At 39.4% G+C, this 26,828-nt stretch overlaps 1 protein-coding gene across 1 annotated transcript in view; it reads left to right on the top strand.

The window, feature by feature from the left end:
- AMPH (amphiphysin) overlaps positions 1-26,828 on the top strand; it is a 118,150-nt gene that overhangs the window by 82,669 nt on the left and 8,653 nt on the right. The window contains exons 11-19 of the mRNA XM_030963832.1: positions 1,479-1,607; positions 6,441-6,548; positions 9,214-9,237; positions 10,495-10,518; positions 13,136-13,168; positions 14,553-14,603; positions 16,632-16,745; positions 22,504-22,560; positions 26,224-26,360. Of these exons, the coding sequence (XP_030819692.1) occupies positions 1,479-1,607; positions 6,441-6,548; positions 9,214-9,237; positions 10,495-10,518; positions 13,136-13,168; positions 14,553-14,603; positions 16,632-16,745; positions 22,504-22,560; positions 26,224-26,360 (677 nt within the window). The remainder of the gene's footprint in view (positions 1-1,478; positions 1,608-6,440; positions 6,549-9,213; positions 9,238-10,494; positions 10,519-13,135; positions 13,169-14,552; positions 14,604-16,631; positions 16,746-22,503; positions 22,561-26,223; positions 26,361-26,828) is intronic.

The following is a 26,828-nucleotide window of genomic DNA, read 5'->3' as shown; positions in this document are numbered from 1 at the left end:
CAGTGAGAGATAGCTGAGATGATGTATGTGGTGGATTTTTCATGTCGGCTGTGACTGAGTAGTGGCAGGGAGGCTACTGGTTCTGTTGCAGTCTGTTCTGTTCATCAGTTGTTCATCCCTTGTGTCATAACATGAATAGAAAATGTTTTTTTGTATTAGGGGAATGAAGAAAATGTTAGGTGACTAGTGAATTGGTGAGACCTGCAGTGACATAGCAAAACACTTCTTAGAAAGTTGCGTTGTCTCTAAGGACCTATATACCAGCAGTGACTGTTTGAAAAGCCTATTTCTAAAACCTCCTTGTGAATTTTTGTACATTATGTATTTTTGCTCTTCATTCATCTTGAAATTTATGCTTACCTTGGGAAAAATTAGCCGATGAGTACCACTGATCTGGCCACTCTCTAAAACAATGAAAAATAAAGCTTGTTGAAATACTGCTCTGCTAATTACTGATAGTTAAAGTCTTATTGGTTGTTTTAAACACTGATTGGGACACTGACACTGTTGTAATCAATGGAGTAACTTCTATTCTCACTAGTGTTGGTAAAATAAGAATTGGTTTCATTCATCGGTTCCATCTGTAGCATAAGTTGTATGTGATACTTTATGTGCATATCAAAGACTTGTGTTGATGTTCTGGATGTTTTTGGAATTGGGATAGCTTCTGTACTGATTGCTGTTTCTATGCTGTTTGCACATGAGAAGAAGATTAATTTTGTATCTAATGAGTGTGCTTATTTTCTCTGGTGTCCCAAAATGTGACAACTCGCTGCCTGAGTATTCACCTGGTAGGATTCAGCCTCATTGGTGCCTATGGTGTTATATCCCTATACCACCTGAGGATTTTTTTTTTGGTGGATTTATTTTCTTGGGTTTTTGATAGATTAAAAAATCATCCAATACTATTTTGTATTATTCCAAGCAATTAGTTTGTCGTAGTTATGTGAATCTCTGGAGAGCAGTAGGAACATAGTGAACTAAGCACCTTTGAAGTGTTATAGGTCCCAGAGATTATATGGTCCTAGCATTAAGTACACTCTAAGGCTAGCAACAGGTGGGCAGTGACAAAATCCCAAAGCTAAACACAGATGAACTCAAGAAGCCAAAAAGCTGCAGAGGCATTCTTTCTGTGCACTATCACCCTTCCAGCTATGAGCCATATAGAAGAGCTAGTGTCTTGGGCTGGATGCCTGTCGCAGCAGAAAAAAAAACAACCAGAACTTGCTTTTGTATCAAATCTGAAACCTTGAGTTTTAATGACTTTGAAACAGGGTTGTTTTGCTCTTCCCATAATGTTTATTTCCAAGTGCTTGGTGGTAAACAGCTAAAGAGTTCCATTTCCTACATGACTTATTCCCATGGCTTATTTAGGGTGAAGCAGCCGAAGTAAAAACCTAAGACAATTTGTTTAGGTCTAGTTTAAAGATTTTCTCTTATACCTGAACTAGTCTGTGACATTTTTGCTGTCTGCCTAGCTGAGGAAAGGTCCACCTGTCCCACCATTGCCTAAGCTCACACCCACAAAGGAGTTGCAACAGGAGAACATCATTAACTTATTTGACGACAACTTTGTCCCAGAAATCAATGTGACAACCCCATCACAGGTAAGCTTCAGTGAATTGTGTAGAGGTCCAGCCATGTAATCACCCTAAGTTCTCCAAGATAGTGCTCCGGGGGCTGATCTTCATGGCGGGGGAGGAGGAGGGTGAAGGTTCAAGGCAGAGGCACAATTACCACTTCCTGTTATCATGAAAGTGTTACGCATATGATGTTTTGCCTTTGAATAGGTCACACATAATCACTTAAAAGGGCTAACGCTGCTAACATATTGAAAAAAAAGAGCAGTTTCTGAGAGGTCTGACTGAAAATACTGTGATACAGTCATGTTTGAGATTTAAATGCATCCAGGTTGTGTTACTAGCTGAGAGTTGATCTAAGATGCTTTTTCAATGCTAAGTATCTCAAGTGGAACCTCACAGAGATCCTACATTACTTCTGTTTCCTTCATCCAAATCTCTTCTGTTTCCTTCATTTAAAAGTATTCTGTCTTTCTGTTGAGTGATTTTCAAAAAATGAAACTCGGCTGGTTTTTATAGGTATAAAAATTAGCTAGATGATTCATTCACTTGGCTTTGCTCATAGAAACAGTAGCTGCACAGCAGAGAAGGGTTCAAAATTCATTTTATCTTATAATGATATTTTGAAGTTGCATGTAATAAACAGAAAAGCCAGAATTGTGCAAAATAAGTCCATAAAATTTGTATTCGGCTATTCAGCTTTTACATAGTTAGAGTGATTACGTTTTTTTTCAATAATGGACCCTTTCTTTCATGGTAACTGGAGCTCTGAAATCCGAGCCTGCATCTGATAGATTGGATAGTATGTAGATCTGAAGCTTGTGCAGAATGTAGGAATGTGTGTTTTCATTTGAATCATTGGTTTCTTCTAACTCGTTTGGCAACACAGGAGAACAAAGGCAGGGCAATGAAAAATGCATTTTATACAATTCGAACATGTGATGCTTTGTTTTCTTGTGGTAGGGAGAAACAGGCATTGCTGTGTGTAGAGATCTATTTGGAAAGGACTTATTTTTCTTCAAGTCTCCATACAATTAAAGAATTAAAGGCTACTCCCAGAATGTAGCTGCTGGTAGGTGCTCTTTCTGAAGGGAGATGTCAGGCATCACTATACCCTGCCTTCATAGGAATTAATTACTGTAGGAGCATGAGCCTTGAAATCACTGGTAAGAGTTGGTGTAACCTGTGCTAGATATGGCCCCTTACATTAAATACTGTATCTAACTAACATGCATATGTCAGGCCATCCAAGGAAGCAGAAATGAAACTGGTTTGCTTTTCCATTAAGAGATGACACCAGAACAAGGCTTTAAATTAGTGTGTCACATTTCCAGAATCCTTATAACCTTTCTGTGAGAGATTGGCATAGAAATTGAATGGCATAATTAAAGTGGGCATGCTTCTGAGAACTGAAATCTTTCCCTTGTCTCTCAAGGAAAATGGATCTCCCTTTAGTAAGTGTTTTATGTCCTTCCCTCCTCCACAGTCAATGACCAGGAAGTATCCTAAGCTATTCCCTGACCACCTTCTCATCAATCATTTGAACTTCTGCCTCCACAAAACCCACCTGCATCACTAAAGCATCTTTGCTATATTTGAGATCTCTGAGTATGTATGGACATACTCAAATAATGTGATGTATAGATTTTGTATCCTTGTGTATGTGAATCAGTTAAGGAAAATATATAGCATGAAATTCACACGAAATATGGACTTATTCTTCTTATGTTTAGGGCTCCTCCCAAACTCCCTAAGCCCTTGTTGAGCAGTATGGAGAAAGCTGTTTGGCCTGCAGAGCCTGCCAATGGTACTTCCCAAGGGACCACCACTGCTCCTGCAGACACTGCTCCTGCAGAGGCACAAAACCGACAGATGAGAAGAGCTTTGCTGCTTTAGTACAGTGTTTGGGACAGGATTACAAACAGGCCAAACTTTTGTTTCTTGAAACACAAATATCCTGTAATTGTTGTTGTTCCTCCTTCTTTACTAAGCAGTACTGATGCATTTGCTGCATTAGTGCAAAATGGTAAAAGGCATCTCTGCTTGATGCTGTTGAATGTTTGTGCGCTGATTCAACAGTTATTCAGGTTATTCATTGTCAAAAATGGACTTAATTACTGCCTAGTAAAAGAAGGAGGTGAGAAGATGAAATATCTGGTTGACCAGATGAAAGAATCATTCAGAAATGTGTGTTCCTTGCCTTATTTCTCCTTTCCTTCACATCACATTTCTCCGTATTATCCAGTTACTAACTTGGACATTGTAGGCCTTTATATGCCCCTTACAGATACATAATGTGTCTGAGTGTGCCTGACAGCTCTAAAGTGAATGGTCCATAACTGCTAAAGCTATTTTAAGACTTGTACAGACTGTACAGAGAGAGAGTAACAGTTCTTGTAGTCCTTGAAGGTTTCTTGTGCCTTCTTCATACCTTGTATATACCTCTGAGAGGTACAGCCTTGCTTCTGCCACAGCTGCCTCTTTCAAGTGTTTAATTTGTTCATGCTCCATCATGCTGTTGTGGAATAAATACAGTATATTTGTCAGACCTTCCTGTCATAGCTTTGTCCCTTATTGAGGGATTTCCTGAGGTTCCTGTTTCTCCTGCATCTCCCGGTAATGCGGTATCTTAGGTACTCTGTATGTTTATTTGGGGCTTTGTCATTAAAGTTGAGTGTTCTCTTCATTTTGGTCTGAGGGGCATGGGTAACTTGGCTATCAGTGATCAATACCCTGTGAGTTCCAATACCTTATCTGGTCTATGGCCTAAGGAAGACTCCTGTTAATTTGATTCAGTCCTCAAAGGTAGCAACTTTATTCTCAAACCTCAGTGAATGGAGACATCTTTTATGTCTCCATCCAATTCTGATTATATGCCAGCACATGCTGTTGTTTCATCAAGTTGTATGACCATATGAGTATTAGTGACTCAAGAGCATATGTGATGAAATCTAAATACACTCGATGGAAGGCATGAGAGAATAAACATAATGTTGGTTACTGGTCAGAGTGGTGGATTTGACCTTTTTAAAGTGTGAGACTATAACGCTGGCTTCAGTGTATCAGACCAGTTATCCTTCATCACCAATGATGCCAGAAGACCAAAGGAAGAAGATAAATCAGGGCAAGCAATGTTGGTACTCCTGACACCCGCTTCTACTAGTCTCTTAGCCTCCATTCTTTTGCTGCTCTGAGGTTTCCTCAACATGATTTCTACCAATTTAGTAACCCTCAGCAGACTACTTTGCCACAAATTTATTCACTCTTTCAGCATGTGTACATTTTTCACATTCACGTTACGTGAAGCCAAGAAGGTCCCCAGCTGGACCCTGTGCCACATGGAGCAGCACCACTTCTTTATTTTACATTTTCCCCCACCAAGTTTGCTGCCAACTGCTTTCCTGCCTCCCTGAAGAATCAGGGAGTAGCCAAACCTCTGTGCCTCTCACACTGGTGTAGACATCACCCCTTATCACATCACCCCTAGCATCTCTTAAAAACGGGAGAGTTCTAGGTCACTCTGTCATTCCTAACATGGGAGCTGAGTAGCTCTTTTGACCATGTTTGCAGGTGACACAGAGAGTTAAGGTGTTTTGTGGCATGATGGAAGCCATTAATTACCTAACTTTGAACATCTGTTTACCAATAGTAACAGTAATTTGGAACGTTTATACTCTTAAATGTTTTAATAACAAAGTCTTTGCTCATTAATTTTACTATCATTGTCATCATCACTATTATTATTATCTCCTAGTTTTGCTGGGTTTATATGTGCCATATTCCAGTAGACTTGCCCAGTCATACAAGCTCTCTCACTGTTTAACTGAACAACTAGCAATAGGCAGTACTAGCCTTGTTAGCAAGACTAAGGTGCTTGCCTAGAATATTTACAATTAATGATAATTAAATCTCAGCTATATTTTCACACTAATAATTCTATGGTGAAACACACTCATAGTTTTTTCAGGTTAATTTATAGCAGAAAAGACCAGTAGCCCATTGAACAGATATATATGTGTGTTTATATTTTTATAGTGACCTCAGAGGCCTTGGCTAATTTATTAATTGCAAACCAAAAAGACTCTACCATGGTAATCCGGTTTAATAAGAGCATATAATAGAATCATAAAATGGTTTTGGTTGAAAGAGACCTTAAAGATCCTCTAGTTCCATCCCCTCTGCCTTGGACAGGGATAGCTCTCACAAGACCAGGTTGCTCAAAGCCCCATCCAACTTGGCTTTGAACAGTTTTAGGGATGGAATATCCATGACTACTCTGGGCAACCTTACTTGGCAACCTTCCAGTGGGCAACCTTACTGGGCAGCCTTCCAGTGCCTTACTATCAGATGTTTCCTAAAGTTTAGAGCCAAAGACAACATTAATTGTAAATTGCTATACATGTTCAGAATTAAAACTTAATTCAAATGCATTCAGATCCTTCTGTATTGGCTTTTTACTAATGTTTGTGTTTGGGGAGAGACTAACTTATTAGAATGTATGGACATTGGGTGTCATTTATGTATTTTTTTACTTTGATGTATGTCTCAAAGCCCTTTAAAAGGGCCTTCACCATCAAATGATGCACACTCAACACTTCTTTAAAAGGGCAGTGACTGTTTAGCCTGAAGAGGCAAAGCTCTACTACAGAGAAAACAAAGACATCATAAGAGTGAATCTCATAAAAGTAAGACTTGTACTAAAGCTCAGGAAAATCTTCAGAGCTTCCTCCCCTTTGTGTGCACCACAGCTAGTAAATCTGTGGAGTGTTTTGGGGTTTTTCTTGATCATTTTAATATTTTACTGCCCAGAGCATCTTTTAAAAGATAAGTTTTTCAAGAATTATATTTCTCTTCTAAAAGAATGAAGTACCTGAAGCTAAGAAAGAGGAATCGTTACTGGATTTGGACTTCGACCCTTTCAAGCCAGAAGCAGTATCAACAGGAGTTAGTCATTCACCCATGTCTCAGGTATCTCTTTGCCTTCACATAGTCAAAGCATATGAATGCAATATACTGTGTTTGGTAGAAAAGCTTTGCCTCATGAATTAATAGGAAGTATCTGAAAAATTTTATCTTCCTGAGAAGCACAAGTCAGCCTTCTGTCTTCCCTGTCAGTAACCATGTACTTGATGATGTACTGGAAGGAGAGGAAATTGTTAGGTGGTAAAATGAGATGTCTGCTGATGAGAATGGTTGCTGGTACCTTGGCCTTGACTTTAGCATGCTATTGCTTTCCATCGTTAGAATAACTCTTAGTGTAAACATTATTATTCTCCAGAGCTTGTTTTTCTGACAACTTTTCTGACCTGACATTGATTCTTCATGTCTGGAAAGATGCGTTAGAGGACCTAGGTCTCATAGAGTCAGCATGCAGTTGCTTTACTGTGATGGAGTTTCTGTGTCAAGCAGTGGTATGATCTGAGTGCTTTTGCTATTAATCTACTTTAGACCTAATCTCAAGGAATAGGAGTATGGAATAGGGTTTTCTTGTAGAATGTTGTGTTATTGAAAGTCTACATTCAATAGTAATATTTCTAATGGTAGTCTTTTGCAGCACTATGAAAAAAAAAGATGAAAACTAAAAAAAAAAGAAAATGCTAATATGTCAAATTGCTGATATTCACTGGCTTATCCTACAGGACATGCTATTTTAAAATCTAGAATTCACTCTCACTACCCAGAGGGTAGGTAGCAAAGTAGGGAACATCTCATGGCCATCATGTCTGTATCCCTGTTTTGTACATAAAGAAACAATGTTAATACACTGTTAGCAAGACCTATCATTAATCTGGCTTGTTCTGTGAGACATGAGAAGACTTATCAGTTGTTCAGAAATGCAGCACTGGAAAGGAGTGAGAAGACAAGAAGCTTTAAGGCTGAGATGGTCCTGATTCTCTGCTGACCTCTACCTCAGTTAATTTCTTATTCAGTGTGAAGCCCTAGTTATGTAATGAGATCTGTAGTGATCTCTGACAAGATATGTGCTGTCAGAAAAAGAATGTACTGTCAACACTCTGAACATTAGCTGAATTTTCTTATTGAGATTTGCTACGAGAAGTTTTCCGTTCTAGCAAAAGCTTTATGCATTTTACTTGTTATGCTTTTTCTCTGTTTAAACAGAGAAGAGGAAGGGGAAGGCAAATGACACTCCATAGCATTCAGCAGTGACAGAAAAGACTAAGTGGGACTTTGCTAACGACTCCTTCAGCTTGTTTTATAATAATGCTGATTAGAGCATTGGGATCATTAAACAAAAGATACTTAACTTTTATGACAGAACATATTTGTTCTGACACCATATTGTACAGATTGTAGAAAAGTTTATTACTTTGGTGAAAATCACTTATTTTATATTCAACTATGCCACGAAGTACAGAATATAATTTTGTGTAGAAAATTTGTAATTTAAAAAAGTTACATAGTAACTTTTCATCTAGGGCCATAGGAAGAATTCACTGAGCACTTTTACTCACTCTAACCTTTCTGCAGAACAAAGACTTATGAGAAAGAATGGCCCACATCTACAAGAGCTGTGGATGAGTCAGAACACCGTGATTTTAGAAGGGAAGACAGCCCTGCAGTTTGGGTCTTGTTTTCCCTGGAAACAAAGACAGGGTCATTACTATGGCAGTATAGATAGAATGAAACCTGTGGCTGCAGAGCCCTGTGCTTGCAGGGAGATTAAGAAGAGAGCCTTATATGGTATTTCCATATGTGTATAGTTTTTGCTTCAGTCATGGATATTTTTCATTCAGCAAACAGCTGAGGTATGAATGTGAAGACAGGAGTAGTCATCTGTACATGATGCCTTGGAAGGCCTGGCATGACTTGTCTGTCGTTAATTTAATTAATTACCTCCCTCCACTGCTCTGCCAGGGTGATCCAGCCACCGTAGGTGAGCCCTGGTCTGTCCTTCCTTCAGTTGCTTTTCTGTGTCTATGGCTGCATTAGAAGGGACCTTTCTAAACCTGTCTGGTTCTCTTCTCTTTTGATACGAACCAGCAGAGTTCTGTCTCATGTGGTGGGCTATAAATATTTGGCATGAAGTCTGCTGCTTTTTTTTCATTTGTCTGCTTAGCTCTTCTGTTGAGAGGTCACTAGCATTAATTAACAGACTGGACAAGAAAAAGAAAATATTGGTCAACTTTCTTATTTCCTTTCACAAATAGTATGCCATTTTCCTTTCTAGTGTCAGTGTTGTGAGGAAGGCCACTTTCAGTAGATAGCTGTATCATTTTTAACTGGCTAGAAAACCCGAACTTTGTAAACTCTTTAAGGCTGACACCTTGCAGAGGCTTGTACACCTATTGAAAGTCACTCAGTCCCCAGCTCCAAACCTGGCCATTACTCATGCACACAGCAATGTGTGTTTGCTGGAAAGCAACAACTACTTTGAAGTGGAAAATGCCACAATGCATTGCATACTTCCCATCCTTTATAACCAAAAGTATATGCAGATACGTACAGAGACACACACACATGGACATGTGCTAATATATAAAATATGTATGTACTATAAGCATGCTTATAAATAAGTTCTCTGCATTTAATGGGCATTGTTATGTAGCATGTTGAACATAGCGTACAGGAATGGTATTTTCTGACATGCTCTTTTTTTCACTACTTTTTCTAGACATTGCCATGGGATCTATGGACGGTAAGCCTGACATACATAATAGTATTTCTGTGCCTCTGATTTTCTAACTTAAACTCAGATTTACAATTCTTTTACCAAAAGCCAAGATAAAGAATTCACAGACCATGAAAAAACTCTTTCAAGTATATGAAGCCACTCCGTGTCTTTTGAAAACTAATAACAACAAAAAATAATCTGTTTCTTAGCCTACAAAACCTAAAGGATGTCAGAATTCTAGGCTAAAAGATTCACAATCACTACAGCTAAGTGTGTTGCTTTTATTATGCCCAAAGTACAGCTATTAGAAGGTAATAATGGATATAAGTCACTTGTTTTAAATACCTGATGGTGTCCATTAACCCAGTGGACAACCATTTTCTCAAAACCAGGAGTAAAGACAGAATTTAGCTTGTCTTTGTGGGCAATACAGTGAACTGGAGTTACTCCCAAAAGAAAACACTGCTATAAGAAACTGAATGAATCCTTCCTTCTTCCTCCTGGTGCCAAATCGCATTAAATGATCTGCAGGAAGAAAACAACCCATTTTTGTGAGCTTTCTTTTGACTGTATGTAATGGAGTTATCTGTGTTGACTTGCATGGAGCCTGATATGTTCATGTTTGACCTTTTGTAGCTTCAGCCAGTACAGAAATCTGTGAACGCATTCAGACACACAGCACTGTTTTCTTTCACATTCCACGTATGATGTATGTTAAATGCATATGTCCTTATATTGAGTGAGGTTAAATAAAGCTTGATAAAAACAGTCATGTATATAGGCTAGCCAAAATTTCAAGGCTGCAAATATCTGGACCACATGAAATAAACCAGAAATGTTGAGAATGTATTGCTCTAAACTTAGATTAGATAGCTTTATTAATGTCTTCTTTCTGCACAGTTTTATTTATAGCTTTTTAATGTTATGTATTTATTCTGTATTATCATTTTTTTCATCTTTGCTCTATTTTTAAAAAAGTCCAGTGTGCTTCATAGCTAAACATTTGAAATAAAAATGTTGGTGACTCACAGGGGAAAGCAAGAGGTGATCAATATTCAACATACATGAAAAACTTTTTTATAATGTAATTCAGAGGTTTGAAATTCACAGGCCTGGAATTAGTCTTGGGTGGAGTGATGGGAAATCACCCACCGCTCCTTCCCCACTCTGATAGGTAACTGCAGCTGGTTAGAGAGCTGCTAATTAATGAACTGCTGCTGTATCAAAGTAAATCATGTTCTTCTTTTCTGTGTTTTATGTGTATGACTTCGTTCTATACAGACAAGCAGCGAATTGGTGCAGCCGGTAAGCAAACCTCCCTCGAAAATCACAACCACTCTAGAGACTTCTTTAATCACTGTGGTGTAAAATATAGTTTTCTGGTTTTGTGTATCAGTGCTGCTCTTTTGCATTACAATTTATTGCCTTCAGATGTTTCAAATCACATAGCTTTTCCTAAAATTGCCTAATCTAGTCACTTCATTCTTTAGATTTAAATTGCTCTTGTAAAATATAAATGTTGTGTTTTCTCATCAAGTCCGCCTTTATCTTTTTCATCTTGTGTTTTTTCTTTGCTTTTCTGTCTGCTTAAAGCCTGATTCTTCAAAAAGTCTTTCCCTGTGTAACCTGATCATGGAGGAAACCCCAAACAGTGGGTCATCAGAAGATACTAACAGATCTCAAACTGATCTAGGTTCACTCAACTGGGGCCTAGATGTTAGCACACCCAGTATCAGCCAGGAAATTGCTGCAGGCAGTTCTTTGCTTTTCCCCAGGGCAGAGCAAACCTCAAGTGAATCCACGGGTACTCTGCCTGCTAATGTTTGGCCTGCAGTAGGTGAGCAGGAGGATGCTGCACCAGGGCCAGCTTCTGTAAGCGAAAACCAGAGGACTTCACTGGAGGACCAGTTGGATGCCAAAAGTGTCGTGTGGAAAGATGTGGTGACCAATCAGCCTTTAGAGAATGTAACCAGTTTTGAGGCACCCATCCTGGGAACTGATAGCTTGTTGGGTGAACCACTCCCATGTGATGTGCAAAAGGCAGAGGAAGAGCGTGAGGAAGACGAGTGGGCAGGTGTCAAGCCAAGTGAAAAGGTAGATACTGGAGCTAACTACAAGGAGGTAGAACGTACAGAGGAACTGGAAGAGCAAGGTTATGAAACCAAAGGAAACAGTGAGGCAGAATTTCGTAACGGTTTAGCAAAATCAGATCTTGAAATTTTAGTCAGCACAGAGGTAGAAGATTTACATGAGTTTGAAGATAATTATGGGGATACTGGGAGAGATAGTGGTGCTAACCTAGGAAACTCTACAAAAGAAGAATTCAAACAGGTCAGTGTGATTGAGGAGAAGGATAGAAAAATACCATCATTGAGCACAGGGCTGGAAAGTGGGGACAAAATAGGGGTGTACAACTGTAAGACTATAGAAAGCACTGGCTCTGAACCTGAGAGAGTCCTTGGTATCTGGGATGAGGACCATGAAAATACATTTGAGGAGGCCTTAGATCAAGCTGACAGTAGTACTGGACAGAGTACATCCATGGAGTGTATAAACATGAGGGCACATGTTGACCTAGACCATACAGGCAAGTACCCTCCAGATACTGGAAGTGATCTATGTGATGCTGAATTATTCAATGCAGAAGAGTCTGGTAAAGAAACTGAAGATAATTGCATCAGCCACCTCCCAAATGGTAGTACTGGTACTAAAGGTCAAGCTGCTGCTGAACAACAGTGGGCATTGCTGCCCAAGGCAGCTAATGCTGCCAGCACAAGCTGTGATAACCCTTGCCTAGATAATGCAGATGACCGAGTGACAGGTAGGACAGCAACAGCAGTCACTGAAGTGATTAGCAGTGGTGTCCCTGAAGTCTTGGAAACAGAGCCCTGGCTGGCAAACTGGGATCCAGCAGTTACTAATGATTCCTGGGGTTTTTCTAGTCTGTCAGCTGGCCAAGCCAATGGACTGGATAATTGGCCCTTTTTCCCCAAGCAGCAAAACTCAGAGGAAGGTAACGTGGAAAATGTTTGGTTAGGCATTAGTAATAAATGGTCTACAGAAGACCTAGGAGCTGCTGATAACAGCTGGGGGGAAGTAGGTGCAAGCACAGGCCACATAATTCAGGAGGCACTAGTAAAACAAGGTTTGCCTGGGGAGCAGGCTGGCATTAGCAATCCTGGACCAAGCAAGGAGATAGCTAGACCCTTGTCTCTGTTTCAAATGGGAAATTCCAGAAATGCTAGCACCGAGAGTTCAACTAGTCCTAAAGACAATGAGACCAACAACTCAGATTTATCTGAAGATGAAATTGCTAACCGGAGATATGGATTGTTGTACCAGGAAATTGAGGCTGATAAAGAAGAGGTACCTACCCCAGTGTGTAGTGTAGTCTAGACAAAGAGTTCCTTAGGCCATGCATAAGCTTGTTTAAAAACATTCCATTTGTGTGTTTCCTACTGCCCTTCCTAAGTCCATGCTATTTTTTTTTTGAAAAATTGCCATGCAACTCTTCATGGTGTGGTGCCCTGCAGCCTTTCAAGCAGGCTGAAAACAATGCATTTCAGAATGGTGAATGAAGCATTGAACTGTGAAGACACATTGTGTCTGGCAGCTTTTGTGTTTTATCTGTGGATGTTTAAATGCACCTGGTCTTTTTTTTTTAATTATTTAAAAAAAATATTTAAGGTACTCTGCTTTTTCTTTTTGTCATTTTTTTTAAACCTGTGATGTCTGTTATCAAATACCACTGTTGTAAAAATTTCTTACTGCCTTACCCTTCTTTTTTTTTTTCTCTTTTTTCTTTTTTGTTCCTTTTTTTAATGTCTGGCCTACATTTTTATTTTGCACATAAAAATGTTTTAACTCATGTTCAGATTTAGTAAAAAAATGATAATTTGTTCTGATCTTCACTTCTACTTAGGCATCCACCATAGCATTTAATGGATTTGCACAGGTAAGAAATAAACAAGCTTTGAGATAATTTTTTTTCTGTGCTATTAGAAAGGCACTAGAACTGGCTATACATATTCAGGAAATCTGTTCTACAGACAAGCTGCTTTGAAACATCATTCTGTCTCAAATCCAGACCTTGTCTGTTGTCAGAAATTCTTAGATGTTGCTAGAAAGATTCTAATATCCTTAGGACTGAGTCTAAAGCAAAAAATCTGATTACCTTAGTGGGACAGCTATTTTCTCCTAAAATGGCTAGTACAGCTGTTTTATTGTGCTCTTTTGTGGATTATTTTTCTCATAATCCCAAAATCCTGTAAAGCACATTTTCAGTTTCACCTATTTTTAGTAACTCTATATATAAATATGTAGTGGGTTTTATTTTTTTCTTCATTTTCACTTAAGATACATTTTACTCTCAAAGTTTAACCTAAGTTATTTATCTGCTGTGATGCTGATGGTGAGTCTGTGGTACGTATTACAGAGATACAGCACATAAACACACCGTGTTTATGCTTTCAGATTCCCATGCTGTATTAAGATCCCAAATTTCAGGTGGATTACCTAGGGCCTCATTATTTTCCAGCATTCTCTTAGAGACTGACTCAACCACAGCACACCCTGTACACCAAATTTTAAAAATACCCAAAAAGGTTCAGCTTACACGAGGATGGAAATGAGTCTCCCTATGATTAACCGTTCTGTTCCAGGGTATTGAGTGTAGTAAAGGCTCCAGATGGAAGGGGCAAAGCACAAGGATCTGATAATTAAGTCAAAATGTTTATCTGGAGAAAATACGTATTTTCTCTCTCCTCTGTGGTAGGAAAATAATTTGGCCCAGCAGTATTTTGCAAATTAATTGGTTTTGAGTGAGCGAGATGTAGGGAAACACCTCCATTTTTCTGCTTAGTACAGGTAAAATTTCGTATTTGTAATTGCTATAATTATTATTCAAATAAAAGCCCATGATCAAGAGGGAAGTACCTTACAGCTGGTGTACTCTGCAGGCACAGCCATGTGTAATCTAGGATTCGGAGTTCTACAACTTAGAAATGCATTGCACGTTAAATTAAGTCCTTGTGAATCAAATGTATTTAATGAAGGGGATGAATCACATGTATTCACTACCTTTAGTGAGGTGAAAAATGTTGATTTAGAAACATTGAATATAAAACTGAAAAAATAATAGTTTTAGTATTAATAGTACTCAGATAATGTAAATAAATATAAATATCATTTTAGTTCCATTTATTTGCCATCTTATTCTATGTAAACGTACTTCATGATTTTATCTGAATAAACCATTAAAAAATCAGGTCTTTGATGGACGCCTGCAAATATACTGTCTCAAATATTTTTACATTATTGTTTTTCATTTCTATGTCTAGGATATCTCTGCATTTAGAGTGCAATCAAATGAAAATGTGGAAGAGCCTTTGGTAAGTTGTGACTTTTAGTTCCTTTTAAAATGTCTTGTCAAAAAGGGTAAAATTTCTCCATTTTGCAAAGATATTTTCACTTTTTTTTTTTTGTCTGTCCTTTAAATCACACCACCTTATGCAAGTCTTCCATTTGGAAGAGCTGGTGATACCATTGTAGTTGTAAATCCATATTCACTGAAACAATCTTTCACAAGGATAGCACAGAGTAAAAGAAAATAAAACCAGAACATTGTAAGGTATGTTTATTTTATAAAGGTATAGTCAAACAGTTTGGCTGTTAATTGCATTTAAGAAAATACTTGAATGAGTACTATGGTCCAGTGTACAGCAAGGACTGGATAGTACGTGATGGCTGTTACAGATCTCCAAAATTGCTGTAATTTTATCGACTCCATATCAGTAGTGGGCACAGTCTACTTCTAAGGAGGGCACAATCTTCTCAGAATTGATCATACCTGGGCAGTTTCTTAGCTCCTCTTACAGTCTTTGCTTAGCCTGGACAAGGACGAGAATAACAGCATTGCTGGGTGAGTGCTGTAGTGAATTAATAGCAGCAGGGTGATATTTAATGTTATTTAATGTGGTGGTTGTGCTCATGATGGTTACTGAATATCGTGAGAGTATTTTTACTCATAGCTGCAATGTGGTAAGTCATCTGAAGTATGCTTTTCCACAAGTGACTTGAAGCCCATCAATGTAGTCTGCTCTATGTTACTTGTGATTTTAAGTCTGAAAGAGTTTTCCAGCATTAAATGTCAGGAAACACATTACCTGGGATAAATCTACTTTATGTTTCTCATTTCAGTCCTATTTCTTAGGAAATTCTCTAGAGTTGTCATTAATGTGCATTAATGCACACAGAGACATTTTTGTAAAGTATTGTATAATATACAAGTGAATGCTCCTTGACACTGTGCCAATTCCTGAAGGCCTTGCATAGGCAGACTTCTCTGTACGTCATTAAAAATCAGCCTTCTTAAGGAGTATATGCAAAGAATTGAGAGGCTTGGGTTTTTTTTTCCCCTGAAAAATATCAGGAGGAGAAGGTCTTGAAGATGTTAAAGAATTTCATAGAAGCTGTCTCTTCATGACAGGAGATATCACATTCTAGCCAGCAACCTGTTATCAACTGCAAAGCAATTGTTTTTGAACTTCATATTATGCTGAGCAATTTGTTCATGGCAAATTAATCAGTTTGGTTTATGATAATCCGATTGAGTCAGCCATCTTTATAAATCAAATCTGCTGAGCACAGCTTGGAGCTCTCCTCTTGTTAGGTGCATGTATTTGCAGAGTAATGTCTCTATTGGAGATCACTCTTCTGCTGTGAGCTTTTTTGCCCCAAGACTGAACATGTTGCAAGGCTAGTGATATTTTATAGGTCCTCTTGTTGGAAAACAACCTGAGGCCAGAATTTAAAAGGGTGGAAATCCCAATAGTAGGTTGATAAATGAGTGCCTTGTAGGTGATTAAGAGCTCAAGAGAAAATGCATTTTAATAAGAAAACAGCAGTGATTGCTAGAATTCTTTGCTAGTATTCAATCAGTCATTGTTTGTGCAAATAAAAACTGTTTTGAGTCTCACTCTCTGTTCATTGCTTCTTACCCTCACTGGAGGAGGGTATATTGTCTGAGAACAGACAGAACCAGGGAGGAGGAGGTAATTTTTAAAAGTCATGTTTGAAGACTAGGGTTGGTACACATGGGTGCCAGTTTCAATTTCTGGCCTTGCCAGCAGTTTCTGGAACATTTTTGAGCAAACTGGGTGCTTTCCCCCACTTCCATTACCTCTCACTGTAACTCAGGAAGCTTTCCTTGTGAGGGAGGCATGTAGGACTGGCTCATTTTACATAGAGAACATTGATGATGAAAATGCCCTTTTCATGCTGTCTTTTACTGGGGACAAAGCCTGGCAAGACTGAGCCTGAAGCAGCACTGTGCCAGGCACAGTTCCCTTTCTCCTCCTTCCTCCCCAACATCATATGCTCAACAATTTTTCCACTATCTACTTAAAAATCAATAACAGAAAACTGAGGCTGAAGAAACTCCACCTGGGGAACCTAAGGCTGAGGAAACCCCTGCTGCTGCTGCTGTTGTAGAAAAGGAGGCCATCCCTGCTGAGCCAGCAGAGCAGGCTGTGGTGAGTGATCTGTCCTCCATGCCACCTCCCAGGCCTCATTGGAGCCACTTTTTGTTATGGTGAATGTGCTTGCTGCATTTCAGCCATTCTTTCCACTGTCATCCTCCATGGATAGTTTCTCTGCTGCCTGCTGTGGCACAGCATGCCTCTCCAGCATGTGCCCCTTTCAGCCCTAAAATGTCATTCCTCTTACGCTGGGCAGCTTAGACTCAAGTTTGGCTGAGTGGTTGTGGTTTCACACGTTGTTTGATGTCAGATGAACTTCAGAATGGGAAAAAATTGGTGCCATTTTTAAATTACATTATTAGCAATTTTCTCATTTCAAGCACTACGATAATGTATATCTTGTATGGTCCTTACTACACCAGAAAAATTCCGTTAAAAAGTTATTGTAGTAGGTCTACAGAGTTCAGAGTTTTAGAAGCCAGTTCTGAGCCAAAGAGAGGACATAAAACACCAGCTGGGAGACTTTTTACATGTCAGAATTCAGATGAAGAAGAAATTACAGCTCTGCGTGAGGAGCAAACCAATGCATCCAATATCACTGAAAATTAAGAGATGGTCTGAGACAGTAGGCATGGAGTTTCCCTGCTGACTAGCATCCCTTTTTATACAGGTATCTCACTGCATATTCTTTTTATCCAACACACTAGTGTCAGAAAGTCTTGGTGGTGGATGATACTCACAGGCTAAGAAACCCTGGATGAAAACTGCATCTGTTTTTGTAGTCTGACGTCTTTCATGCTTTCCTGAAAACAATAATATGTTCAAAGACTCTAATGAGTTGCTGGTGGAATATGAAGATTACTACTGAAAAACTGGATGGAAAAAAGGAGTTGTTTTGTGTATCAGTTCCCCTGCCACAGAAGCTGGTGGAAGATACATAACTGTGCTCTTTGTCTGTCAAGCATAGTTTGGTGTTATAAGTGTTCTTAGAAGAGAAGGTTTAAGCTTGCTGAGCTGCACTTGGACTTGGGGGAGACCCTGTGTGTCTTCTGCTGCTAAGCAGGGATGATGATACCCAAATGACCATAAAATTAGGTGGTTTTCAGTAAGTGCTTGATAACTTCCATATGGATATCAATATTAAGCTAATGTACGTGCAAATTAGCTGAAGAAAGTGGAAGTACCTGTAGATGCAGCTACAAATGTGGCAGCAGAGAGCATGGATAGATATCTAATTATCAGATATCAAGCTACTGAGCTCTTTCTAACACAGGGAAAAATAATTTACTGTGTGAGGAGAGTTGGGCAGGACTAGATGGGCTGTTCTGCAGGACTGTGGTGGAAAGGACAGATAATTCCTGGCTCTGTCCAGCCTTACCCGGTCTCTGGGGACACCTAGCAGCATTGGACTTATGGAGGGAAGCAGTCACAGTGTCTTCCCCAGAACTACATTTAGGTTTAGTTCTGATTACACTTGCATGAATTTTGAGTATTTGCTTCATATTTTAATTCACTTTTGCTTGGCTCCATGGTTCACAGTGGAGGAAATTATTTCAGGATCATCCCCTTCTACTGACACAACTAGATGAAGAAAGCTTCATGGTCTGTGTAGACCAGGTTCTCCCGTTCTATGTGTTTTCAGTTCATGTTGTCAGCTCTGTAGGAAAGCAAAAAAATGAAATTACCTATCTGAGGCACATTTTTTTGTCAGACTGTTGATAAAAATGCCTCACTTAAATATGATGGTTTGGAATAAAGAAAGTGGGAGGGAAGGTGGAGAGAGAAGAGATGGAAAATTGGTCATTGATCTGGAGCTGTTCTCTTCCCATGAGTGCAGGGCAGGGAATAATGTGGAAGAACAGATATTAATGAAGCCAGAAAAGTGGTTTTATTTTGAAAAAAATGTAAAAGAAGTTCCCCATTTTTCCAAAAGGAAACATTTTTGTCCTGCACTAAGACAAAGCAATACTCTGAAGCCTGTTGCACATCTTATGCACTAATTAAACAGTCTCTGCAGTACCATGCATTTTCTTGCTGGCTGGCATGACCTTTTCAGTTGATCTATTTTGCTGCTGAGGAGTTCTGGGTCATGTTGTCAGCTGCTCTGGCTGAGTCACAGGAGTGCGGAGCTATTGGAAGAGAGGCAGAGATAAACAATGCAAGAGACAGATGATTTAAGAGCAATCAAAGAGGAGGAGCATAGGCATTAAATAGAAGTTAAACAGTTTTGATTAGGTTTGTTCTTGGTGTTTTGTTGCTAATTCAAAATCATGTTGTCCTTACTAATTTGGGAAAAAAACCCAAAGCATTGGTTTTAAAAATGCCTGAAATGGAGCGACTGCATTTGTTTCAGAAAGGCTTTTTATTTCAGAGGGGGTTTTCCAAGACTTGCAAATAAGAGTTTTGAAGATTAGGATTAATGATAAATATGTTCAAAGCTAAGAAAAAGTACACGGAATTGCAAAAGATGAAAACATGTCATTTCCCAGCAGCACTTCTACATTCATTTGCTTTATGTGTGACAGTTTCCTTTAAAAGTAGAATTGTAAAATATTAATTGGGAATCTTTTATTGAGTTTAATTGCTTCCAGTGTGGAGTGACAGCCAGTCCTCAGCTGAGTTTTTCTGTGGTAAGTTTCTGGTCTTATCCCGTTAACCCAGAAAAATTATGACACAGATCCCTCATTGTAGGAACTTCACAGTAAATTTTCTGGCAGGGTGTTCATTTAAATTATAGATAGAATGGTCCAGGGGATAGGGTACTACTTGCCCGTCTGGGCATTTTGGATTCAGTTTGCTGTTTCATAGTCTGCCTGATCAAGATTGGCAAAACTGCATTAGAAAAGCTCATCAGAATTGTTGCCTAGGATCTCTACACATCTTTGTCTTGGTCCTTCAGATCTCCAGTGCCATAGAACAAATAAAGTTTTTATTAGTAGCTCTCAACAGTTGATCTTTTTTGGGGAGGGGATAAGATGGTAATTAAAGGGACAGGCTGACCATGTGTGCCAACAGAAGAAAAGTTAACCGTGGTAAACAGTTTATGCATGGAATTCTCCACACAGAAGGAGTTGTTTTTCTGTTTCTAAAGCATCCCCAAAGGCAGCTATAAATCCAAAAGATACTCTGAAGGACATAATGCCTTAACCACTGGCTTCTTTCTTTTTCAAATAATACTGCCCTTCTCACCATAATTTTTCACATTCAAGCAAAGATGTCATGAGGACATCATAATAAAGTGAATGCTTATGAAATGTTGCTATTTCCCTTTCTTCTTTTCCTGCATGTGAGACATAATGCTTGAGATCAGCTTTTCTACTTCCACTGCACTTATTAGTTTGGAAAAAGCTTCCTAGTGCTTTCGGTCTGATGCCTGCCTGGACTCTGATGTTCTCCCATTAAAGCAGTCAGACACTCAGCTAAATGCTGTTGTTTTCAGAGTAGTATAAGCATACGTGAAGCTACCTCCTGATAAGCTCTTTGCAGACAGAGTTAGTACAGCAGAGGCCAGGGAACAGCCTGCAGCCAAGTGTATCTAATTAGGGTTCAATCCCACTTTAGGTACTATTCACAGTGCCCAAACGGTGGAATGTGTAGTTTGGGAGAGCAATACAATGATTAGATGCAGAAGAGCAGTCAGCTGTGCCCAGATTCTGAGCATGAAGCTAAGTACAGGTGAAAAATGGGAGCATAAGGCCATTAAAAATATATGGCTCTCTTTTACAGGAGAGAACTGATGTAGAATAGCGTCTTTCTGTTGAAGTCTCCAGAAGCAGATTTTTCTCTCTGGAACCAGGGTGTTAGTTCCCTAATGTTATTCCAGTCATCATTTTTTCTAGGGCTTCATGCTCTAAAAGTGATACAGTTTATAATGCCTCTCTTCTCAAACTCCATTACCCACAAAATCCCAACTTCCAGTTAATCAGAAAAGCAAAATGCTACTAAATTGACTAGTACACAATAGTCATATTAGCTTCAGGAAATCTCAAGCTTTGGGAAATAAAAGAAGCTTTCCTTACTCTCACCTTTCCAACTAAAATTGTGCTTTTAGTTAATAAGAAAACAGTTCTTATTCAAAAATATGCATATGTGTGTATTAAATCATTCTGCAAAGATACCCAAAGCTGTGCTGGTGGGATTCTTACCAGAGAATATTGCCAGGGAATTACTAAGAAAATGAAAAAGGCCAACATGTTCCTGACTTTGAAGTGCAAGATTATATTAATTTCTGAAGGCAAATTGTAAATACAGCTGCTGGCAGAAATTCAGCACTTTTTAATAGTGCAATTAAGGAAGTCATCTGTGTACTGACTTGCAGTTGGACATAATGCTTTTATGGGCAACAGTTTGCTCTGCTCTAGGAAAAAAAATATTTCTCTGGGTGGCTCTGTGCTTACATACATTACTAGAGTGTGAAATATTTATATTCTGCTGATGGTATTTGTTTTTTTCTATTTAAGACCCTCTACAATCTCCTCAAACTATAAAATTGAAGACCACATAGCAGAAGCTTGACAAGAAAAAAAGGAATTAATCATTTTTTAAAAGGTTATATAACACTGCAATTTTAACAGGGATAAGGCTCTAAGAGATTTCTTTGGCAACGCTACTGTCAGCAGCTGCCCTGTTCTGGCATCTGAGCATGTTTGGGGCTTATGACTGACTGCAAGCAATGCTAGGTTAGACTTGAAAAAAAAAAAAAAGAGTGATGTGAAGTTTGCATGTAACTCACCATTCTTTTATTGAAAAAGAAATATGCAACCATTTCAGCTGACACTTTAAGGAATTTTGACGTGACAGTTGTGTGTGAAGGCAGGTAGCTGGAGCCTGAGTATGTGAGGTTTCCTGGCTCCTGACTGCCAAAGCAGACACTCCAATATACCATGCCCCCAAGTATGTTTGCATAACTTCTCTTCACCCTTACAGCTCTGTAGAAAAATCTGACCTAGCTGTGTCAAAATTTATTAGCAAAATTGATTTCCATACCAGGGCTTTGACTTGTTTTTGCTTAGGAGAGTGTCTTTAGAAATAGCCATGTCTGCAGAAAGTCAAACCAGAACAGCTAAAAAAAGCACTTCTAACCATTCCACACCAAACCTGAATTTTAGTGGTTTTGACTGTTGACCTTTTCTAGAAAAGTACCTGGTGCTGGTAACAAGTAACAAGTACTATTTGGGAGGAGCTTGTTACTGGTCAGTGCATTCAATCATTTGAACACATAAATGAGTGTCAGATTTGGCAAACCACTGATGTCTAATTTTTTAATGTCAGGCACTTGCTGCATGTATCACTGAATGTGTGTGGTTCTGAAAAAAATCCAAACTTTGTGACCCACATCATTTGAACAGCCCCTTTAAATGAGCTGCAGTCCAACATGAGTGGAAGTAGTATTTTATGAAGTTTACACTGAGGCCCTGGTGAATTACAGAAACAGCAGCAGGTGATAATGGAAACAGTATGAGTCACCAGTGGCAGAAATTTGAGCTTGGTGGAGACTGCAAGGTTCTTTACTAAAAAATTCTTCAAAGCTGGTGCTATTATGAGAATGGTAGTAGTAAAAGTCAAATTTCCTTAATAGTTCCAGTGGAATGATGATAACATATGTAAAGGGTTTGTTTTAGCACATAAATACTTCTATTTCAGATTATATGGGGCAGTATCTTTCTAATCGATAGTATATACTAGCTCATTTAGCCATTCATATAATTGCATCCATACATGGCATGCTTCCATTAGCTTGATTGATACCAATTTCTCTGCAGCCATTGCTTCAGCATGTGTAAGGTGATGACCATATTTCCTTTTTATACAGGAGAATGTTGAGGCAGGAGATAAGGAGGCAACTGGAGCTGCCGAGAAGGAAAGCGAGGTACATATGAATAGACTCGAGTGTGGTTGTGCTTTAATATTTTGAACCATGGCAAAAAATTTGTCATTTGCATGTCATCAATAGGCAGGCCAGTACCATGCAACTGCAACCTAGCTGTGGTATGCAAGTCTAACACTGCACAGATATATCTCCACCCATGGCATATATTCTAACATATCACCTCCCATTCAATGTGGGATTTATTTTAGAAGCTGCCTGTTGCAGCAGTATAGAGTGGCAAATATTTCAGGGCAGCAAATAAAGCAGCTCCATGGCTAAAGGAGGTATAATGCTGTTTCTATTGACATTTGGAAATACACTGCATAGATTCCCAGTAGCTCCTACAAACTTCTGTTTATTTGTTTACCTAGACTTTCTGTAAATTCCTCTATTTAAAAAACATATGGTTAATAATTTCTTTTTCCTAGCACAATATGCCCTGAGCTAAAACAGATACTTGGAAATAATCATGTTATGAGTTAGTTTGCTAAAGCATAGTCTGGCATTATTAGATACAGTTAAAATCAAATTACAAAGCAATTTAAAAGCTCATTGACATACTTTAGGCTGTGATATGTGGACTTGAATGATTGCATGTTGCTTATATTTCTTTAGGGGTGATTAAAGTACTTACTCTGAATCCTTGTATACTGAAGTGAAACTACAATGTGTTCAAACATGCACAGAGTGCAGCACAAGAGGATTGGCTGCATATTAAACTCAGGAATAGAAATAGGGACTGGGAAATAATTCCTAGTTGTTAATCACTCAGGATTTGTATCTCAAGGCTAGCAATCTGTATCTCAGTGCTAGCAATCTGCTTTTTTTGTTGTTACTCATTTTGGTGCCATGATATATACAAAAAGGAAATGAACTGGTTTCAGAACATGCTACGTTCATCTGTCCAGGCTTAGGTTCATTGTCGTGCTGTAAAACTGCATTAGGTCTGCTAGAGCCAAGGATATATTTGTGGTTGTAGGGCATACCAGTGTCACTTGGAAGTGAATTTGGGACTCACTGGTGCTGTATTCCTCACCAGTACTGCCACATCCACATGGAAGCCAGTGGAATTGCATTGGAAGAAAGTGCAGAGTGGGAGTGGTAGATCAAGGCCAGCTTGGTGTGGACTTAGTGCAAGAGAGTGTTGTGTTGTTCCTCAAGCATTGCCTTGTCACTCCCAACAAGTGTGGTTCAAGAAGAAATATGCAAGAAATGCCTCATAGTTGTGCTAGCACTAAGGCTGTCTTTGAAATCTTCCCCCTTTATTCTGATACTACTTGTTCACTCTCTGAGAGTGAATTTGCCCATGTTCTGTTTAAAACAGTATTACTGTATGCAGAAGAACTGCCATAAGAGATTCAGTTATTTGCTAAGCCAGTATTTGACTGTTAATGGTGCATGGTCCCTTTGCTACTCTGTAACTTGCATAACAAATTATTCAGTACTGTTTCAGAATTTTCCAAGACACTGCAACTGATGCATTCCTTCAAACTTGATGATTGGTCTCTCTTGACATTAGATAGCTTAGCTGTGATTATAACCAACTGTCATAAAAATTACCCATTCCTGTTCTAAATCCAGCCATGGGGCAAGAACTTCACCTCTGGAAGATAAATGTATCTGAGGGACCTCCTCTGGCAGACTCCAGCAACAGGCTTGGGCCCCTTCTCCTGGGCTCATTATTGCTACTGCTGAATCTGTGGCATTGTGTTGAGCTAACAGTAATGTTATGAGAGTTCAAATGTGTGGATAAGATGCATCCTGGCTAAAGAAAAATTCACATCTCTGCAATTAAAACAGTTGAGTGGTTCTATCGTACCCCTCATTATACTGGATGATCCTTTTTTTTTTGCCCCTGTGGCTTGACATTGGTACCTCAAAAAGAGTTTTCCTTCAGTGTTTTTTCTTTATCTTTGAGCCATCTGCTGTAAGCTAAAAATTCTGTCTTGAAGTTAATTCGATTAAAACAATGAGTTTCATCATTTACCTTCAACAGTCCAAACCATAAGATTAATCCATTTTAAGTGTATACCCAATATGCTACCATAAGCAGTATATAGCAATGCCGGTGTTAGGGGGATGCATGAATTACAAGCATCTTGGTTTAAGACAGTTTAAAAGGAGAACACTCTGGAATGAGTTACCTCCCATTATAGGTTCAACCAATCCCTTTCTGCCACTAAGGAATGAATATGAGTAGATACAAGTGAAAAATAACAGTTTGCTAATAAATTGAACAGCAACAGGCAAAAGCCAACAATAAATAACTGCTAGATACAAAATAGCTAAATCTTATGAACCCGTGAGAACAGAGATCCAAAATGCCAGCAAACACCCTTTCCTGAGATAGTGCCTGACAGGGGCAACTGCATGGGAAAGACAAAGGGACAGGATGGCGTCCAGTCCCTCCCAGGAAGGCAGGAGCTAATGGAGCAATTCCAGTGGTAGAAGAAGACCTGACAGCCCCTCTGGGGTCAGTGCCCTCCTCACAACAGGAGACAGCAGGGCAGGCCGGCCAGGCAAAGCAATTGGGCCAGAGCCACTCACGGCTGACAATAGTCTGGGCCAGTGCCAGGGCTGCTCTGCTTCTGGCGGCGCGATACCTCGACTGCAGATGGGCACCTGCGGAATTCATCCCAAGGCAGCTTAAAGCCTCCAACTTCAGTCTCTCCAAGACAAGGAAGAAGACAAAAATACGAAAAGAGAACCCAGAAAGGGAGAAGCCTCTGCTTAAGCAAAGCCCAGGCAGCTAGCAAAGCAAAAACCATGCAGCAAGAGGGAGACAACCTGCCCTGCTAGGGCAGACTGCAACAATGCCCACGATAGTGTCCTGCCCCAGTTTTTCCAGCTGCAGGATCTTAAAGAGACAGTAACAATTTGGGGAGCAGATAGATAGGGAATACAATAACCTTTTGAGTTACCCACAACTACAAGTAACAGTTTCTGCTGGATGAAGGATTTAGGCAGATACTTTTCTATGCACTTTTCATGAGTTTGAATAAATCATGCATTAACTACTTAACACAGACTGATCAGAAATTATTCAGTCACAGCCAGATTGAATAGGCTTTAATGTATTTTTTTATGCTGACATAAGTATAGATCTTTGTGGTTAATTTTTTTCTGATACTTACCTAGACGTAGAATATATTTACTTCTCCTGACATTACCTCATTTGTAAGTCTCTCTGTTAGAAAATAATGTGTAACTAAGATTTTTGAAGCCAGGCAAGGTCTGTGGTGAGGTAGGTGACTAGCTAGAGAAGGCTTGAAGGCTCTTCCCAAGAAGAGACTCCATTAGCAGGGTCCTGTGGACCCCTAGACAGTTTGCAAGCTCCTCCTCCTCTGCAGAAAAATCAGTGGTAAATTTCTTCCACAATACAGCTGGAAGACAAGGGAAGGAAAACAGCTTTGACAAACAGTTACTCCACTCATAACACCTGAGGACTCTGCTAAATGTTGCCTGGTGAGGTTTCATAAATGTCTCTCTCCCACCTTTTAATCAGTTTTTTCTGAACAAGCTTGTCAAGAGGAACACCAGAGAACTCAAGACCATAGATCAGCATCAGACAGGGAGGTCATGTAGCAGAGGCTGGCCCATGCTCTCTCCAGCAAGTATCTGTAACTCCTATCCTGAAAGGTCGCTCCCTTCTGTTGTTTTTAGGTGATGCCTGTTGGTGAGAGCACTGCGGTGTCAGAAGAGAGTGCAGCTGTGGCAGCAGGAGCTGCCACCACTGAGCAGGAGGATGTTGCTGAAGGTGACAAACCTCACGGAGAAGAAAAAAGGCTGATATGTCTCAGGTAACTCATGTCAGTGCATGGGAGAGTGTGTTAGGGGAATCAGGACAGATTAAACAGCCTGAGAGAGGAAAGGCTACTGCAGCTCTGTGCCCCCAGGTTCAACCAGTACAGGTGCAACCAGTAGCAAGATTGATGTTCTCTTGGGATGGCCCTAGAAAGGTCTCACACAGGGTATCCCTTTCTTCTAAGTCCTTTCTTTGGGTTGTGCTGATAACATTTATCACATAACAGGGCTTTCTGGAGAAATAGGTAGAGAAACAACTGGATGTTTCTTACATCCTGGCATCATGTCCTATCAATAGCATTACTTTGTTTCCTGTAAGTCATGGTGGTCAAGCCATGTATCCATATATGGCCTGCTGCCTTTTCCTCTGTAACCTCTGAGGAGCTGGCAAACACCTGCTAGAGCAGACCCTGTAGCTGGGCAGCCAGTTACCACCAGATTTCATTGCATATTCTATTTAATCT

Source organism: Camarhynchus parvulus, chromosome 2 (genome assembly GCF_901933205.1).
Source record: "Camarhynchus parvulus chromosome 2, STF_HiC, whole genome shotgun sequence".
Lineage (NCBI taxonomy): Eukaryota > Metazoa > Chordata > Aves > Passeriformes > Thraupidae > Camarhynchus > Camarhynchus parvulus.
The sequence above is the reverse complement of the archived record's forward strand: the minus strand, read 5'-3'. Positions and strand labels throughout refer to the sequence as shown.